This window comes from Schistocerca americana, chromosome 5, assembly GCF_021461395.2.
Source record: "Schistocerca americana isolate TAMUIC-IGC-003095 chromosome 5, iqSchAmer2.1, whole genome shotgun sequence".
Lineage (NCBI taxonomy): Eukaryota > Metazoa > Arthropoda > Insecta > Orthoptera > Acrididae > Schistocerca > Schistocerca americana.
This window is the reverse complement of record NC_060123.1, coordinates 370,699,301-370,720,208: the sequence shown is the minus strand read 5'-3', so window position 1 is coordinate 370,720,208 and position 20,908 is coordinate 370,699,301. Positions and strand designations below refer to the sequence as shown.

The window sequence follows — 20,908 nt, the reverse complement described above, 5'->3', positions numbered from 1 at the left end:
TGCCTCTCGACCACGGTGTACTGGGTTCAATTCCCGGGCGGGTTGGGGATCTTCTCTGCCCGGAGACTGGGTGTTTGTGTCGTCATCATCATCATCATCATCATCATCATCATCCATGACAGTGGCTAGATCGGGTTGTGTAAAAAAAATTGGACTGTGTAAAACTCCAGACTTAGTACGGGCACTGATGAACGTGCAGTTGAGTGTCCCACATACCAAATGACAACAACAAATCGGAACTAAATGACAGAGATTGTCATATGCTAACACGAATTGTGTCAAAACAACACAAAACTAAGGCGGCTGAAGTGACTGCAGAACTCAATAGCCATCTTTGAGACCCCGTATTTATCGACACAGTCCACCGAGAACTCCATAAAATGAATATTCATGGACGAGCTGCCGCATCATGTTCGCGAAGTGGGGTAGAGGCAGTTTCAGATAAGTTTTTACTGTCTGACGATAATTTATAGATTTTTAGTTTTAGCTTGACGATGTCCACGCCGGACAAATGATAGTTACTGTTATTCGGAAGAAGGTTGGGTTAAGGTTTGGTTATCCCAACTGAAACCTAGGTAAATGGTGCAACTGAGGCTGCTGATTATTAAAATTAATATTTGTACAGTTGCTGACAGGGCCACGAAATATTGAAAATATTCAACATTTTAGGAGATCAGGTGCACCCCATGATTCAAACGCTGTTCCCCAACAATGATGCCGTATTTCAGGACGATAAAGCACCCATTCACACAGCCAGGACAGTACAATCGTGATGTTAGGAGCATGCAATTGAACTGCATCATCTTCCCTGACCAGCACAGTCCCTGGACTTGGATGTTGTTGAACCCTTGGGGGCGGTATTGGAGTGCAGACTACAGAGCAGATTTCTGCCTCCCTTGTCATTACAGGAGTTAGAAGAGGTTCTGATCAAAGATTGGCGTAACATTCCACTGGAGGCAATACAATCATTATAAGTCACTATTCCAAGAAGAATCACAGCTGTATTATGGGCAAATGGCCATCCAACCTCTTATTAAAAATCATTCTGAAGTAAGTACAGGTGTTCGCATTATTTTGCTTATCCCTCTATATACTCTGCACCACACACTGTAGAGTGTAACAATTGGCACCAGTGATAGAAGGCATGAAGCAAAGCTGTAGCTCCTGAGCATTCTTTTAAACTTATGTTTTACATTGTGTACAGAAATTCGATGAGCCAAATTCTAATAAGCTTGAAACATCAATTGGGGAAGTAAACTCATTTTTTCACATCTCTGTATCTCTCACTGAGTGTAAAATAACACTTTGATGGTGGTGAGTATATGAAGTGTGGCTCATAAGAAGAGCGTTAAACAATAACACAAATAGTGACAAAGTTTGTCATTAAGCAGATGTCCACATTCATGCTTATGGTTTAATCACTTAGCTGCTATGATAATTTGTATTTTTCCTTGCTACTTTATTTCATTCATATACCATAAAATAAAAGTTTACTGTATTTTCTAACTTATTTTACGAGGTTGACGAAGACACTTTAGCTTGTAGCTGCTGAAAATTTCTGTGTCTGGAACGATTTCTTTTCAATGAGGTCTGCCTCATCCCATCTCATTACAATAATTCTTTTATTTAAATAGAACCACAAAATTATTACCTTCCAACCTAACGTAGATATATGTGTGTAGTGTGCAATTTAATATTTTAATTTTGAAAGTATTTCACATTACAATGCATGATTTCTAACAGCATATATGATTTCATTCAGCTGCTATGGGCATACTTCACATTTATAAGCATTCATTTTTATTTAAAATTACAAAGAACCAGCAGTACAAACAAGAAAATGAGGTGAAACAGGTGCACTATACAGTGATGAGTGAGAACCAATGTGTTGTTGACTATAAGGCATAGACCAAAGAATTTACACAGTGCGTAGAAATGCTGGGCTTTACTGGCTATCCTTTTGGTGGAGGAGTTATCACTCAGTTGCTGTGGTGTGGAGCTGAATGGCAGGATTTGTTCCAGGTCAAAAGCTGCCGCTAATATTTCATTCCTAGCTGGCCTCAGCTACTTTCTTGTCAAATTAATTTGTATTCGATGATTGATGTAATTGACATACTCTGTGAATGCTTGTCTACAGCATTTTGATGTCAGTTCCTTAGCTTTTCAGATGTAAACAATTTCTCCCCTCAACACAATGAAAAGGAAAAGTTACAAACAATGCACCACAGGTCACTGTGGTCACTTCACTAGAGTATGCTGCACTACCATTGGCTACAGAAGAAGTCTTGTAGAGAAGTAGAGTACAGATCAGATGTCTTTCGTGTCACTAATGTTGTGCATCATGAAGTGCATTCAAAAAGGTGGCTTACCATATTTGTAGAAAGATACTATCAATAAATATCTTAATTATTTCTCAAGTTATTACATTTTATATTATTATGTGTAAACACCCTGTATGTTTTGTAAACAACAAATGAACAACATGATTTTTTAATTATCTTCTTTACACATACAGGCCACAGATACAGAGAACCCTTATTTCACCGCAGACAACTTGCATTCTGTTTTCTGCTCTAGTTGTCAATCTTTGAAAACATGTAGTAAAAACTGTATTTTACCAACTTTCCAAAATCCCACTTAAAATGTAATGTTTGTTTTAAATAAATCTGAATGTTTTTGCACTTTTACTCTTCCTTTCTCTTAAGTCTTGTGTGTAAACAGAATCACTTGTGATATGGAAAGTATGGTGTGCAAGAACTGAATGGGGATAGTAGTGAGTGGGTGACATGTAGGGGATGTGGTCATGTTTCTATAATTAATTAATATTATGTTAAGTGGTCTGTTAGTTTAAAAAGCGTGTGGTTTGACAGGTTGGTCTGATCATTTACTCTTTTCTGTCAAGGTTTTCTGAATGTGGTAGTTTTTTTTACGGTGAGAAGGTATCATGTGCTGTTGTTGTTGTTGTTGTTGTTTACCCTTATGTGTTCTTGTCTATGTCACTCTTTTTCTGTTGTAAAAGTTATCTTATCATGAACAGAACTTATACCTGCATAGAACTGGTCAATGTTACTGCTTGGTTTGCAGGACCCTTACACCAACAAAATTGTACAGACAAACAACAAAAAATAACACCCTCTCCCCCTATGAGAAAACACTGACAGAAAAGAATAAATGGTCAGACCAATCTGGCAAACCACACACTTTTTAAAATAATGGACCACTTAACATAATATCAAATTTAGATGTATGACCACACCCATACATATGTTCCCATCCACTACTCCCATCGCCCAGTTTTCCCTAACATTAAAGACCCCCCCCCCCTTTTTTTTCGCACTCTGCTGAGCATATAAGATGTATTCACTAATTTACTCCACCCCTCCGTCCCTCCCCACCCCACACATACAAATAACGATATTTAAAAATGCATTCACAGATTGGCAACAGTCACAAACTACACGGAAAAACAAATCAATAAACATAAACACTGTTCTGATTGCAAAACACATGTAAGGCCTACAGTATTTCACATTGGTATCACCCAGAGGCCGTTGCCCTATTGACAAATGTTTGTGAACATTTGGTGTAAGAAAATACGTAACAGAAGAGGGACTGATCAGAACTACAGTTAGCAGGTCATTTTGAAATTTACGTCAGTTTCACAAACAGGCATTGAGATAGTAGGTGACTTATAAGTTTGTAACCACATTACCTTTTTTATTTACGAATCAAAGTTGTTCAATTTGGTGCAGTTTGGAAGATAAAAGGATCAACTATGATATAAAATTATAAAACATTGGAATTATGCATACAAATATACACAAATCTGTAATGAAAGTCATTTCTAAAGATCTTTTCTTTTCTTGCAAATTTCAGAAAATTCTTTAATCAAAATCACAAGTTTCACTATCTTACCTTTTCTGATACTTCCTGGCAGATTAAAACTGTGTGCTGGACCGAGACTTGAATTCGGGAACTTTGCCTTTTGCAGGCAAGTGCTCTACCATCTCAGCTACCCAAACACGACTAATGACCCGTCCTCACAGCTTCAATTCTACCAGTACCTTGTCTCCTACCTTCCAAACATCACAGAAGCTCATGAACCCCCGTAAAGGCAAAGGTCCCAAATTCGAATCTCGATCTGTCACACAGTTTTAATCTGCCAGGAAGTTTCATATCAGTGCACACTCCGCTGCAGAGTGAAAATCTCAATCTTAACTTTTGTTTCACATAATGCCTGTTATAATACTTTCCAACATAAAAAAAATAAGAATAGTGTATTTCCTTTCTCGCTAGATTTCATGCATTTTCAATAAAGCTGTATTGATTGTTACTTGAAGTGGCTAAATACCAATAAGTGAAAAAAGAACAAAAAATTCAGTTGATCATTAGCACTCACAGACAATACGAGTTGAGTGTGTTTGTGTGTGTGTGTGTGTGTGTGTGTGTGTGTGTGTGTGTGTGTATGGTGGTTTTTTTCTTATCTCTGGAGAACTTTTTAGTCTTTTGACTTTGTGCTTTCTACACATCTGTCTGCTTCTCTCAGAAATTCTTCTATCTGGTAAATTATCTAAAAGAAATACATGGGTTTTACCGAGTAATGGAAGTGTGACTGCAGTGAATTGGTAACAGTTTTGTAATTGTTCTAACTCTCAGCATGGTACATGAAGATTTCTATGTCAGATTTAAATCTTAAGTGTTCTCTAACATAGTAGTGGCGGCGGCAGCAAAGTGTGTTTTAATATACATGTCGAATCCAATGTTGAATTACTGGAGCTAAGAAGTACCCAAGAAAATATTAACAGTGTTTGTTCCTCTCATCAAACGCTCCTCTAGGAACTTTTGAAGTTAGACAAAGAATTTTCTGTGACAGTTAAGAAGTATGGAAAAAAAAACTGCTGAGAAATGTGTGAAAGTTGTTTCTTTAACCATGGCAAGGAAATACAAAAGTCCAGGACTTATGCCACGTACTATGCTTTGTGTAACATGCCATTAAGCCATTTTATAGTGTACATTATACAACTTGCCAGAGATGGATGAATGTAAAGTTGAAGATGCAGAACACACACCAGATCCCTTTACAACCCATAAGAAAGTTTGACAAAAGTTGTGAATTACTTGAAATTTCACCATTTGAAGTTATCAAAGGAACAGAATACATCTGATCAAAGTCTCGTCGCTTAGCATTAAAATTCCAGGAAACAGCAACAGAAGTGCTACATGTTCCAGCGGAAAAGGTGTCTGAAGGACATTGTAGTGCTGATGCAGAGATGTAATATAGTTTAACGCAAAACTTCAGGAGAAATTTAGCAGAAGTTGTGCTAAAGAAATACAGCAAATGCTTACCTTACACCAACTTTATTTTTAACAATACTGAATACATGGCAGAGAAACCGAAGGTACTACTAATAGAAGATAATATTTTGTTTAAAGGAAGCTACAAGGTGGAAAACAGAACAAATAATGCTGTGGAAATACATGTCCAGACTACTTCTAGCATGACCATGATGTAAGCCCTGTTTCTGCTAATAAAAGAAATTTTCTATTTGTTCCTTCACAAAAAGACAAAAGAGTGTGTAAGACAAAAAAATTAATTTTGCATAAATGGAAGATGTGTACTTAGCTTTCAAAGAAAATGTCCTAATAAAATTGGTTTTACTATGTTTTGTGAACTTACGTCCAAACGAATGTTTACCACCAAAATGTCAAACTGACGAGGCACACTGAATATGTAAAAGAATCATCCACTGAATCTTTACAGAAACATGTTGGCAGTTTGGAAAATGAGAGCATGCTACGTCACTACTACACTCAGTGTCACTGATGGACCTACACTCGACACATTAATGAAGGAAGTCGATGGGTTTGTTTAGTATCTGACCCAAAAACTTCAAAACTTGATAAACATCATTAACTCTTAACACATTGAAATCTAAGAATTGCTACTTAAAATCAAGCAAGGAAAGACTCCTTGATACTTCATGCATCATTATAGTGGCTTTTGAAAAAAAAACTACCCCATTTACTGAAGTATAAGATACCCCTGAATATAAGACGACCCCTCCCTCTTTTTAAGAGGTACCTTGAGAAAAATTTATTTATCGTATTCTGACTAAACTAAATTACAAACTTTTATTGAGGCAAGGTATCTGTCTGAAAAGTTAACGTAACACATATTCTAAACTTACATCATTTACTGATCATTTACATTTTGATAATACAAGGAGAAACTTTTTTTAAAAAAAAGAAATTGTTTATATTAATTTTTGTCTTATTTTCATTAAAGTGTCCAGTGTAGGTCCATCAGTGACATTGAGTCTAGTAGTGACGCAGCATGCTCTCATTTTCCAAACTGCAAACATGTTTCTGTAAAGATTCAGTGGATGCTTCTTTTACATATTCAGTGTGCCTCATCAGTTTGATGTTTTGGTGGTAAACATTCATTTGGACACAAGTTCACAAAACATAGTAAAACCAATTTTATTTAATGAAACAGAGGGCCTGATAGATTGCCATTAATTCTGCAGTAAACACCCCACACATGGTAGGCAAGAGTGGTGTTCTGGGCCAACAGAAGACGTGAAGGCATATCCCACATGATCAGTGGATTTAAAGCCATTGGTGTAAAAAACAATGGCATCCTGAAACTCCTGTAAGAGGGGCGGAACAAATAATGGAAAACCATTGGAGCAAGGGAGGCTTTTGAACCCTGGAGGAGACCCATCCAAATCCAGGGACCAGGAACTTACCTAGGGGGTGTTGTCGGGAAAGCACGTGGGGAAGAGGACAAGGAGGGGAGATGGAAGTTACAGTGGAGAGAAGAGAGGGAGAGCCCAACCAGTAAACCCACCTGATGGCAGGCAGAAAGTGGCCAACAGTGCAATATCATGAAAAGAATAGAATATGAGGGGTGAGCAGGGGAAGAGCAGACAGTGATGACATAGGAAACCAGGAGCTGGAACCGCCAAATCGAAATGGGCCAGATCCCAGCACCAACCAGGAGACTATTTACAGGGCTAGTGCAAAAGGCACCAGTGACTAAATCAGGGTGTATACGGGGACAAGGAAAAAAAATTCCCGGATTTCTCCCGGATATCCCGTTTAAAAAATATGCTTTTTCCCGGGCGAAAATACACTTTTTCTGTGCTGAGTGACAGTAGGTTTTCGGTAGATATTCCCTCGGAACTGTAAAACTTATCAGTCCTTTGAATGGTTAACATTTTATACAATCGCGCAGACTTTCCAAGGATGGGGCAGAGAAGTTTTGAAGAGACTTTTAATAAAAAAAAAAAGGAGAGAAGTTTTGGAAAGACATTTGATTTGCAGCAACATATACGCTGCATATTTTCGTATTACGAAAGTATAAATTCGAATTGCACCAAACACAGCGCGTTAGTTTCCGGAGCGTTGAAACCGAGGTTGCGATGTCCTTTTGTAAGCGAGTCATATCTCAAGCCACAAGATCTCGCCAGCCGATGACAGCAGCTATTCAGAGCATAGGACACGTGTTATAGTCAGCCAATAGCAAGATCACTGGTTACATAGCGCGAACACGTAAGAGGAAAAGTTAACGGTTTACATTAATGTACACAGTAACGTATATCTACAAGAAAAGCTAAGCTTTCACATATAATTTTGTGTCTCTAAGATTAACACGCTACAACAGAAGCTAAGTTTTCACATGCTTGTGTCTGTGTGTGTGTGTGTGTGTGTGTGTGAGGGCCTGATAGATTGCCATTAATTCTGCAGTAAACACCCCACACATGGCAGGCAAGAGTGGTGTTCTGGGCCAACAGAAGACGTGAAGGCATATCCCACATGATCAGTGCTACTACGTTTATCAGTGCTACTACCGATACAGCTAACAGCCAAACTTCAAGTAGCGGGAGAACGTACTGCTTATACGCGAGTCAAATGCGCATGCGCAACAGACCGCTGGCAATTGGTCAAACGAGCGTATACTCGTCCTTTTTTCCCCCTAAGATAAGTCTTTCCCTCCCGGGATTGGAATGACTCCTTACCCTCTCCCTTAAAACCCACATCCTTTCGTCTTTCCCTCTCCTTCCCTCTTTCCTGACGAAGCAACCATTGGTTGCGAAAGCTAGAATTTTGTGTGTATGTCTGTGTGTCTATCGACCTGCCAGCGCTTTTGTTTGGTAAGTCTCATCATCTTTGTTTTTAGATATATTTTTCCCTATATGTTATACTTTAAGATACATCACACAAATGTGCCAGTAAATTTAAAATTCTGACATAAATGTCTCGGCTCGAAATTCTTTTAAGTGGCTGGTCATCAAACTGTTCAGTTTCGAACGCTCTGTGATAAATCCATCCCACTTTCTCACACGTAACATAATTCATCTTGCGTAAAAAGAAATTTACTTTGAAAGTAATGCTTTTCTAACCACCGTTCGCAATACTATCCGGAGACTGTTAGAAATAGGTTCGATTTACCAGTTACCAGAAAGCGCCAGAAAAACAGGCATTATTGTGCGTGTGCAACTGTATTGGTGTAGGAAGCCCGCATGTTCGTGTGTATAAAGCACTAACAGAGCTTACATTACACCATAAAAGAAACAGGGCATCAGAGGGTACTCCAAAGAGCATCGGAATTTCGTAAACTATACTAAAATGCATAATTCGGCTTGAGTGCAAATTGGCTTTTTCCAGATTCACAATGAAGTAGGTCTCGTCTGATATTAAGCTTTTCAGTGTGGTTTTTGGGATGTAAATTGGAGTATCAGTACTCTGCGATCTCATTTTTGGTTCTTTATTATGGCATAATGCCATATATGGCAGAAGATGATAACGTCCACTTGAAATTTAGCGAACAGTTGGAACTAGGCAATACTGTAGAATGAAACACTTCGTTTCAAATAAAATGACTGTCTCAGCGGAAAGATTAATAAAGCCAAATTTCTTTAGCAAACTTGCAAAATTAACTTCACTGTTCTGCAAGGCGATTAATGCTTGACTGCTACAAACTTGGAAATAAAATAAAATCAGAAAACTGAAATAAATGATATATTCTTGCCCTCCGTAATTATGTGAATGTATTTTAATTCACTTGATAGCTTCCGGCCACAGAAATCCGTTTTGTTTTCATTTGACGTGGGTGCTGTACACGAAGAGAAGCAGCGAAATCACTTAATGCAAACATGGGTCACGTGGAGGTTAACCCCCTCCCCACTACAACTCCATGCAAGCGTGAATCTGGCAGCTAGGGCGCGGGAGAAAAATTTTTCTCGTTTGCATCTGGCTGCTTGCTGCTACTACCGATACAGCTAACAGCCAAACTTCAAGTAGCGGGAGAACGTACTGCTTATACGCGAGTCAAATGCGCATGCGCAACAGACCGCTGGCAATTGGTCAAACGAACCTAACGTAAACAGTTGTGACATCATGCTCATAGCAAGCAGTTTATTGTTACGAAGAATTACAGTCTGCGCCCTACGGCCTTTGACATATTTTTGCTATTTGCAGACGCTTGGGTGTGCACGGTGTTTTTTTGTTGTAAATTGCACATTTCCTTTGCCACTAAAGTTTTATTTTTTTCCCTCTCATTTATATTTTCTTGCTGCAGTATCATTCTCCAGTATCAGGACACGATAACATTCTTTGCTAGAGAATCAATTCTGCAGTCAAAATTACAAAAATTTAACTGAAAGCTAAAACAATGAAAAATTCCCGGAGTTCCGAAAAATTCCCAGGTTTTTCCCGGTTTTCTCCCGGATGAAAAAATTCTCGGGTTTTTCCCGGATTTCCCAGTTGTCCCGGGTCGTAGACACCCTGTAAATGGATACCATAATGGTGAACCGAGTGTGTGTGGAAGGGGCAGCTGATCCACAAACTCGAAAAACTTAATCGAGACGGGACAGAATAAATGTCTGGTAAAGGTGGAGAGAGTCGAACGATCTGCGCCCCAAGATGTGTTGGCCAGGAAGCAAAGGACATGGAATTTACGAAGAAAGCCAACCTCCAGATGATGGATATGGGGCAACCAAGTAAGCTTGTTGTCAAAAAGAAGGCCCAAGAAACGAACTGGGGGCCCATGGTTACGTGTTTGGTGTCGAAGCAGAGCTCCCGATCAGAATGGACTGCAATATGATGACAGAAATGTACCACGCTCTACTTACGAAGAGAAAACTGAAAACCGCATTGTCATTCTGCAGTGGCCACTGAGTGGGAAATTGCACAAATACACAAGTCATCCACATACAGAGCCAGAGGCGATCAATCATACGGCAGAGGTCACAAGTCCATTAATAGTGATGAGAAAAAGCAGGCACTTAATACAGAGCCCTGTAGAATGTCAATCTCCTGGATCTACAGAGAGCTGAGAACAATGCCAACCCAGACTCCGAACAACCGCAGTTGCCATGTGGGTCTACTTGGACTCTGCAGTCACTCATGGAACATAAGGAGGATGCGATTGCATCAATCTGTGACATAGGCCTATTGGTATCAAACAAAACTGTGACAATATGGCAGTGCTGAGAAAACCCTTGTCGAACTGTGGTTTCCAATCGAAGCAGATGATTGATTGGAGACCATTCCTCCCAAAAGCCGCATTGGTAAGGATATAATAGGCCCACGATTCAAGCAACCAATTGAACCGATGAGCTACCATCCATTCTAGTAACTAACATCCATTCTAGTAACTTGCAGGGGACATTGGTCAGGCTGATTGGCTGATAACTGTCAAGGGACAACGGGTCCTTCTCAGACTTAAGGTCTGGAGGGAGAGCAGGCTTCTGCGAGATCTGGAACCAAAAGAGACCGGGCAAACTATAAATGCACAGACTTCATGCCCTGTGGCCAAGTTGTGGTAGCAGTCCTCTGGCCTGAGAGATGCAAGGAGGAGTGATCCCAGGAGGGAGCCCATCACTGGCAGGCACCAAAGAACACTTCTTTAGACGGGAAGGGGGAGTGACACCCGGAGGGGAGGGCATGGGAACTGCAGGGGAGTGGAAGAGCAAAGGGGGACAGGACTGGGGTAAGGAAGAAGGAAGATGGTAAAGGACATAACAGACACAAAAAGTACAAGTCTTTGACACAGCATAAAGTCAGCCATCTTTCTGATGAGCCTCAGTGTAAGATAAATGATCAAGGGACTTATACTCCTGTATCTTCTTTCCCTTGTTATAAGCTGGGCAATCTGGTAAATGTGGAGATTGACAGTTGTTACAATTAACGAACACACGTGGCAGAACACAGGGGCTCTTCTTATGGGTGTCCACATTTACCACGTAGAGGGTCTGCCGTACATCGTGAAGACATATTCCTGAAATGCAAGCACCGAAAGCGCCTCATGGGTGGTGGGACGTATGGCTTTGCATCACACTGCTCTTGCTCGTTAGTTTATTCTGAAATTTTTCCTTTGTTGTAAACATTTTCAATAACTGCCGTGTATTCTTTCTTGTTTTCTTCAATATTGACCACACTACAGCCTTTGACTGTGTCCTCCGCATTAAATTATGGGAAGTACTATAAAGCACTGGAGTACCATATCATCTTATTTACCTCATAACTAAGCTAAGATGAGAACCCTATATGGAGCAACTAATCGGGTCAAGGTTCAGAATGAGTGTGCAGCAAAGTTGTACAGTGTCACTTTATTTATTCAAAATTTATGCCGAGCGTACTGTGAGCAATGCTGGGTTAGATGAAGAAGAAATCAGAATTAAAATAGCTGGGATAAATGTAAATTTCTTAGATATGCAGATAATACCATCCTGATGGCAGAGGGAGAAGTGTTCATGAACCCCTCACTGAAGGTGATGCAAAAAACTGCACAGCCTGGACTAAAGCTTACTGTAAACAAAACAAAAATTATGGCAAAGATGCCTATCGCTTCATGTCACGTTGGTGGAGAAACAATGTAAGTTATTTTTAATGTTAAACTACATCAATTCCCAAATTTCTGGTGATGTAACTGCAGTCATGAAATCAAGACACATTTCTTACTTGGTAGGAAGACAATGTCCAAACTTCACAATGGTCTAAAAAGTAGAGACGCAACTTTAACAACAAAGATATAGCAAGGACTATGTCTTTCCATTTGTGGTGTATGAATGAGAGATCTGGACCATAAGAAAGGCAGAATGTCAGAGTAGTCTCCTTTGAATTGGAGGCAACTCCTTACTGTTCCATGGAATGCTAAGAAAACAAATAGGTTGATATTACAACAAATAAAGCCAGATTTCTCCTTGGAGTGTCTGATGTTGAAATAAAAACTGGCCTACTTTGGGCACATCACGAGAAGACACAATTTGCTGGAAAAGAGATCTTAATGCTGCGGAAGATTGAAAGTACAAGGAGAAAGGGCAACAAAGGATGAGATGGACTGATGGCGTCACAGAAGTAATGGATTCCAATCCCTAAAGTCTTTGGGACATAAGTAGGACAGAAGAAATTGGCATCCTTTAATTCAAGGGGTCACAGGGAATTGGAATTGACTAAATAATTAGATAGATAGATAGATAGAGATAGAGAGAGAGAGAGAGAGAGAGAGAGAGAGAGAGAGAGAGAGAGGGTGGGGGGGAGGGAGGGAAGGATATTCTTAAAACAACATTTTCTTGTCTATGGTTTGTCATTTTGCAGTTAGGACAGGGTTTGACAGATCTCAGTTTACATTCTTGAATTTTATTTTTATTTCTCAAGTAACACTCCTCTGCTCTGTGACAATTTTTCTTGCATACAGAACAGTGTTCTCTCTTCTTAAGCTTCTTGCATTCTCTTGCAAAATATCCATGTCCACCAGTTGTTAAAGATTCAATCCTTTCATTTACTTTTGTTAAAATAAACACCAAAAGCAGTACTACCTTCTAGCTTATTACATTTCAGTCGTACCTCTTCTTTTATGTAGTTTTCTCACTATATGGTGATGGATCCAATGCTGGACAAAACCATTTGCATTCATCTGGCAAAACAGGAAATATTTGGGGTGGGAAAATAGTGTCCAACATCTTTTCTGACTGGAAGTGTTTCAGTTCAAATGTTATATTCTGTAAAGCACTTATTACTAGCCAGGTCTCTAGTTTTATTGTACTTGAGACTATAAAATTCTTGAAGCAGCTGGTAAGTTCTTTTGAAAGCTTCTCTCCTGTGTAATGCTTTAAGTTTATCGCACATAACCTTGGATGTCTCACGACACAACCCATGTGGTTTTTACTTTTTGTCAGCTGTCCTCCTCATACAATGTTTTGCCTTACTGTCCTGTTGCCACCATTTCTTCTTTTTGCCCTTCTCTGTCACATTTTTCAAGTGATTCATTTCACCCACAGTCACACACCAATCTTGCACTGTCCTTGAGCACTTGGGCATCACAAAATTCTTCATTATCATGACTCATTTTTAAGTGTTTCTTTCTTCTTTTCAATGTTTCTTTGTTGATTTGCAATATTTTATGTCACTCATACTTTATTTGAATATTATAAAATGCACACTGTTTAAACCACATGGTGTTTTATTAACTTTTATCCCACTGTTTGCTCTAGTTGCCAACCTCTGAGAACATACAGCAAACTGTGTTTTTTTTTTTTCCACCAAATTTATATCAGGAATTGGAGATTAGAACTAATGTTATCAATTGTCCCTAAAAAAAATTAAAAATGTGTGTGTACGCGTGCATGTATGCATGAGTGCGCTCTCTCACCTATGTGTGTGCATACCATCTGGGTTTATCTGGGTGGGGGCAATATTTCTGTATTTATTATTCTTATTATTCATATCCTTTTTTTATTTGGTGACAGGCACAATTAAAAGACACTTACATCAAGCTTTCGGTCACAGCCTTCATCAGTAAAAGCGTGACACACACCATACACACACAAGCAAGCGCCCCTCACGCACACACGACTGCCAACTTCAGCATCTCAGGCCTAAACTGGCATTCTGGTCTTTTAGTTGCGCCTGTTTGCAACTTGACATGACTTCTACATGGTAAGCAGCAATCTGTCTTTTTCCTACATTGTTGATAGTCCTACCTGGAATTTCCATTGCCCCCCCCCTTTTTTTGTCTGATAGAATATTTACAGTTATTCTATATGGTTACAAACTCAATGAAAATGTTAAAGTTACATGATTACTCACATTTGGATAAGGAAATTCAAATCTGACATATGTATCAACATCTTTTGGATTTGTAACGTTGTAGTTGATACCTTGGACAATTGTTAACTCCAAGTCATTGTCTCCAAGATCTGTACAGCATCTATGAAAACAGAAACACAATTATTAGTGTGCCGTAAGATGTGCACATTCATTAGGTATTGGAATACAATTTGAACTTACTGCACAATGGAAAAGGTTTTATTTTCATAATGAAATTTGGGAATCGACTCATTCCGTTTATGTGCATAACGCACAGCATCTAGATCCTTTTTGGAGTGAACTGCCAACTGCTCAAATCTATTAGCACTTGCTATGTCACCTATAGCTTTGAAATGGTCTCTGGTAGTCAGACACATCTAAAAAAATAAGACATTTTATTTACAATTTGTCAGTAATTTTCTGTTTTCATACGGAAATGAACATTTATTTTAAAAATGTGGGTATTTCACTACGATAATAAGGTTTACCATCTACAATATTTTTTGTTCAATATTCACCAGATTTTCATAAGTAATTTAGCAGCAGAGATTTGGTAATTAATAGCTTTGTTTGTACATCTCTCCGACACTCTCACAGATATATGATTTATCAGAAAAGCAGCCAATACATGTAAGGAGCATTCAAAGGAAAAGATATGAAACAACATTGTGGGTATAATTAAAGTATTTTTTTTTTAAAGTAATCGCAGAAGGCCTGAGCACTGTTTCAAAAGCCAAAAGATTCCCTGTTCCCAGAAATCCTGTGGCTGTGACAGAAGCCTGTCCTCCACTGCTCAAGCTGCCCCCACTTGACCTGGGCCATTACACTTTATATGATCTGGAACAGATGTGAATGTGTGATATGATGAATAGAATCACTCCCTCTGTGAGCAACCCAGGCTAACTGCTCTTGATGGACCTGCATAGGCTACAGAATGTGTCTCACTACACCTCACTGTTTATCGTTTTCCATGCTCAAGGAACTTTACAAGTAGACCTCGGATGCCAGGGTGGTGACATGTGCACTATACTTGCTTCCCTACATGTCTCGTTATGTTAACCCAAAGTGGCAAATGCAAATTTCAAATCTGTTGGTTGTTACGAAGTTTCATAGATTTTCATTTGAACGCTCCTTACAGTTTTCAAAATAAAGTATTATTATTTTTTAAACTGAGAAGTTCTCCACAGGTGCTGACAACCTTATAAATATGAAGCGTATATTTAATTAAGGAAGTGATTTTTTTCCAATTAAATCATTTATTTTAATACTTTATTTAGATATTGTCAATCCTCTGATTCTATTACAAAATCTGTCAGAGGGTTGAAGTACTGTATAAACACATTGGACTTGAGTTAAATTCACAGAACCCCCAAGCAATTTCAGTATGCAGAAACTAGTTAGTCCTGAATTCTGCCAACAACTACCTTCCATTTTCTTGATGGTACCCCATTAGTGCACAAGAAAATGGTGAAGAGCTTCAGTGCAGCTTTTGCTGAGCACCTCAACTGGGCAGAAAATACTGTTGCCAAGTATTCTCTCTATCAGTAAGTCAAAAAAATGCCCACATCTCCTTGTGCTATTTCCATTTCTCCGTCAGTCATCCCCATACCCCTCTCCTCCCTTCATTACTCTTTCTCTCTATTCTCCAATCCTTTCAAGTCCATTTCTGCCCATGTCCACAACTGAACTCGACCTGCCTGTAATTTATGTTTATTATTTTACTTTTCACAAATGAATAGTTGGTACAGCATCTGCCCGCAAAATGCCAAGGTCCAGGGTTGAAGTCCCAGTCAGGCACACAATTTTAATACGCCAGGAAGTTTCAAGTCAACACGCTTTCCTCTGCAGTGGGAAAATCCATTCTAAACAATCCTCTACGCTGTGGCTAAGCCAATTCTCCTCAGTATCCCGTACCCGAGGAGCGCCAGGCCCACAAGGAATGCAGAAGACCTTCCGAGAAGTTTGAAAGGTAGGAGAGAAGGTGCTGGCAGAAGTAAAGCAGTGAGGGCAGGTCATGAGTCACACTTTGATAGCTCAGTCAGTAAAGGAATTGCTTACAAAAGGCAAGGGTGGCAAGTTCAAGTCTTGGTCCAGCACAGGAAGTTTCGAACAGAAACTACTATTTTCTATGATAGTGATTACTGTTTCATCTCTTTATGCCATATTTTTTCAAAGTTTTGGACCCATATTTAGATGTAAGATTTTTTCAAACATAGTCTCTGGTAATCCTTTGAGGACAGTGGGACAGCTGCTAGACATTAAGTACCTGAATAATGAAAACTGAAACATTATTTACTCAGAACATACCACCAGTTTTACTACAAGAAAGTGTTACCTTCAAGCCCCAAGAGTAATCTGCCATCAATGTATGAACCACAATGGCAAATACCAATGGACTCTTCAAATGGAAACAGTACAACTTACTAAGCATGTTATGCCAGTATGTGCAACCAACAAAGCCTAATGCAGCGGGGCCTAAATCAACTGGACTCCAGAACTTCCAGTAACACGCCCACCAGTGGACAGAAGAGAACTGACCATTGGTAGGCTTTTTATTGGAAGTATTAAGCTTTTCACAACTGAATAGTTCGTAGAGCATTTGCTCACAAAATGCCAATATTGCAGGTTAAAGTCCTAGTCAGACACACAGTTTTATTCTGCTAGGAAGTTTCACATCAGTGCACACTCCACTGCAGAATGAAAATTTGATTCTGAAAATAGGCAATGTTGTCAAAATAAGAATGAAAATTATTCCTGACAGTTACTGCTAACCTGTCATTGGTTAGTATATATGTCTTTAGTGGCCCCTAACCACTCTACCTCAATGAGAACATGTGTACACTCTTAACTGAGAGCCAAAATTAACTGCCAAAACAAACATAACATTGAAAATGTTCTTTCCATACCAACCTTTGCTTGTTTCAATAAGTCTTCTTCCAGTTTATCAAATATATCTAAATCACTTCCAGGTATGCAGTCATCAGCATTGACAATATCAAAATCAGATTCCAATACAATTTTAGTAGCTGGTGGCACAGGGACCTACAATTTAAAGTAAGTAATTCTCATTAATAAAAGTAAAAGTAACATAAACCGAGAACCAAGACAGCAGAAATAGGATAACGGAAAGAACACATTGTTTAAAACATAAAATCACAGCTGACTGTTCAGTGAGGAAAAGAATGACAAGATACAAAAGGCAGCAGAAAAGAATGTGGCTAAGCCCACCTTAGCGAACACATGGCCAATATGTGAAGATGCAGTTGCTATGTAAAATGCCAAGTTTCTTCTTGCATAGAAATTGCATTAATTGGAGGCTACAATGGGAGCAATCTGAATTTTCCACAAGAGGATAGAAAGAAGCAGCTATTTGAAGTAAAATATTTACACTTATAACACACATTTTGTGATATTTGGCATACCTTACTGTGAATACTGGTATGGATCAGAAAAATAAGAAAACACAGTTTCAAGTACTAACAAAGAGATAAAGGGGCTGGCCAGCACTTACCTCAGCTCAGTACAGCCAATAGATACACAAAACAGAACAGAAAATTTACGTATCCTACCTTTCGGAACCTGGTTCCATCGTCAGGGAGGAGAGATGGGAAAATAGGGGAAGAAGGGAAAGTGGATTCAGTTACTCACAACCCTGGTTATGAAGGAACAGGGGAAAGGTAAACAGGGAGGGTAGCAAAGATGGAGGCATGGGTGTCAGAGGGAAGCCAAAGATATTCTACAGCAAGTACTGTGCCAGCTTCAAACCAAAGAGGATGCATACAGAAGTAAAGAGGTATATAGTATAAAGATAAACACAACTATGTAGGATGAAAAGATGCGTGAATGGCTAAAGACGAAAGGGAATGAGGAAAAGACTGAAGAGTAAATGGGAGTGAGGTTGGTCACTGTAGGTTCAGTCCAGAGGGATGGCGGTATGAAAGGATGTGTTGGAGTACAAGTTCCCATCTCCACAGTTCTGAGGGGCTGATGTTGGGTGGGAGAAGCCAAATGGCACGTACGGTGTAGCAGGTTCCTAGGTCCCTAGAATTATGCTGGAGGGCTTGCTCCACTAATGGGTATTGGACATCTCCTAGGCAGACAGTTCGTCTGTGCCCGTTCATGTTCTCAGCCACTTTAGTTGTCGTCATACCAATGTAAAAGGCTGTGCAGTGCAGGCATGTCAACTGATAAATGACGTGTTGTTTCACATGTGGCCCTGCCTTGAATTGTGTATGTTTTACCAGTAGCGGCACTGGATTAGGTGGTTGTGGGGGGATGCATGGGGCAGGTTTTGCAGCGGGGTCAGTTACAGGGGTAGGAACTGCTGGGTAGAGGTGGTGGTCTGGGAATATTGTAGGGTTTGACAACGATGTTACGGAGGTTAGGGGGGCGACGAAAGGCAACTCTGAGTGGTGTAGGGAGAATATTGTCAAGGGTTGATCTCATTTCAGGGCTTGACTTGAGAAAGTCATATCCCTGGCGGAGTAATTTGTTGATGGAGTAATTTGTTGATGTATTCGATGCCAGGATAATATTGGGTGACAAGGGGGATGCTTCTGTGTGGTCTGGGGGTAGGAACATTGTCGTTGGACAGGGAGGAATGTATTGCTTGGGAGATTTGTTTGTGGACAAGGTCTGCAGGATAGTTGTGGGAGAGGAAAGCACTGGTCAGGTTATTGGTGTAATCGTTGAGGGATTCGTCACTGGAGCAGACACGTTTGCCATGAATACCTAGGCTGTAGGGAAGGGAGTGTTTGATGTGGAATGGATGGCAGCTATCAAAGTGAAGGTACTGTAGTTTGTTTGTGGGTTTGATGTGGACAGAGGTGTGGATGTGAGCTTCAACAAGATGAAGGTCAACATCCAGGAAGGTGGCTTGGGTTTTGGAGAATGACCAGGTGAAATTCAGATTCATGTATGCTCATTTTTTATTGTTATACTTTATTATTTTAAACCTCATTTCCTGTTGATACCGGAATCTTCTTCATTATGTGCCAGAAGCACAAGTAAAATAATTGAAATGGCTAAAACCCTAAAATGCACAAAAAATATGTTTATGTTTCACAAGCAATGTGAACAGATATGTATTCATTCAAAGAAGGCTGACCTAATGAAATGAAGTTTACTTTGAAAACTCACACACTCATTTTTTGTTTTACAGCAGCTCTCTCAATTTGCATCTTAGTTTCATGACTTTTCTGCATACACATCATTTTATTAAATATTTAGTGTGAAACTAAAAAGAAAAGAAACCTCAGAAAATATATTCTTTTGACTTACAGAGTCCATATCCACAGGCAATCCGCAATTTGTGGCTTCAATAAGTGGATCAAAGCCTTTAGCCAATCGTAGATACTCCTTTGCCTGACTAATTTCCCCCTTCCGTTTTGCCTCCAAAGCAGCCTCTTTAAATTCCTTCTGCCTTGCCAACAACAGAGCTAATTGCTTCTCCTGCCGGGACTGTGGTGATTTGCGCACTGATGGAAAACAAGATAATAAATTAGTATCAGCAAGAAAAAAAATAGCAAGTAATTATGCAAATATCCACAGTATTCTTTTACATGATTCCGAAATAGCTATAGAGGCAAATACACTGTTAATATAGATCCAGAATGAAAGCAATTTGTAGTATCTCACTACATGAAATGGAGATCCCAATGAAGCAAAAATAGCTTCATGTGCAATGAGCTCTTTGTTTATTAATTTACCTACTTTTCATCTGGTTCACCAATGAGAAAATGTATGATTGTAATTAATGTTACCAGTATTCATTTTTCGCTGATGAATGGGATAAAAGATTCAACGCTGAGTCAGCAGTCTGATAATAAACAGACTTACATAATAGGAAGACTAACACGACACTCCTAAATGTTGAAATGACAAGTGATTTTATTCTGAAATGCTAGAACAGCTGCATATTGCTCAAAGAGATTTCTTTTGAAGATATGTGAACTGATACATATTAATTTGAAAAAGGCTGATCTAATCAGTGGAACAATGAATCATCATAAATCACTTACTGGAAGCATCGCAATATACAGAGGTGTAGACTGTACCAAAGTGCTATGTAAGAAGAAAACTTCTCATGGGATTCTAAACAACAGTTGTGTTTGCATTTGGAAACAATAATATTGAATCTGTGATGTAAGCACTGTGTTGAAGTGCATGGATTCACAATTCAATAAATGTTTCTATTTCACCTGCCCTATATGCATAGCCCAACCTTTGGTCTTTTGCCCTTGGAAAAAACTTTTTTGGATGCACAACATTGGGGAAAATCCTGATAAGCGCTTGCCCCATTTGTTTCAGTGCCAAATATGTGTATCTAAATTTTTTCATTTGTTATGTGTTAAAAAGCGATGTTGACATAGCTGAGATAAAAACCACAAAGCACCTGTTAATAGAACTCTACATGCAGTAGGATGGCCAGCATACTTTTCAGCTTAGTATAGTAAACATATTACTCTACATCATGCTAAGTGGCAAGTAAGAGTAACCTTCTGTCCAAGAATTAACACTAGTTTTCAGATTCCTGCAGTATCAAATGTTGCTTGACTCCACAAGAAATGGTCATTAAAATGCAATTGGAAAAAAACCATAAAAATGTCACTTCCTAGAAAGTTGCAAATCCATATTCACGAGTGACGTACCAGTTAGAAGGCCATCTCGTTGAGGCAAGTAATGATGCAGATTAATAAGCAACTGATGACTTGAGATATTAGGTTTGCAGAATGTTTGCAGTTGCAAGAAGAGTGTTCGTAAGTTAGTAACACATGGTGTGTATTTTAAGTCACAATAGAAGTAGGGTGAAAGA

General features: G+C 39.2%; 1 protein-coding gene across 2 annotated transcripts in view; it reads right to left on the bottom strand.

Annotated features, from left to right (window-relative positions):
- Positions 1 to 20,908, bottom strand: part of LOC124615587 (coiled-coil and C2 domain-containing protein 1-like) — a 129,618-nt gene that overhangs the window by 38,517 nt on the left and 70,193 nt on the right. For both annotated transcript variants that reach the window (XM_047143573.1, XM_047143574.1), the window contains exons 10-13: positions 19,375 to 19,571; positions 17,005 to 17,136; positions 14,296 to 14,471; positions 14,095 to 14,215 (exon numbers count right to left, since the gene is read on the bottom strand). In XM_047143573.1, coding sequence (XP_046999529.1) covers positions 14,095 to 14,215; positions 14,296 to 14,471; positions 17,005 to 17,136; positions 19,375 to 19,571 — 626 coding nt within the window. The remainder of the gene's footprint in view (positions 1 to 14,094; positions 14,216 to 14,295; positions 14,472 to 17,004; positions 17,137 to 19,374; positions 19,572 to 20,908) is intronic.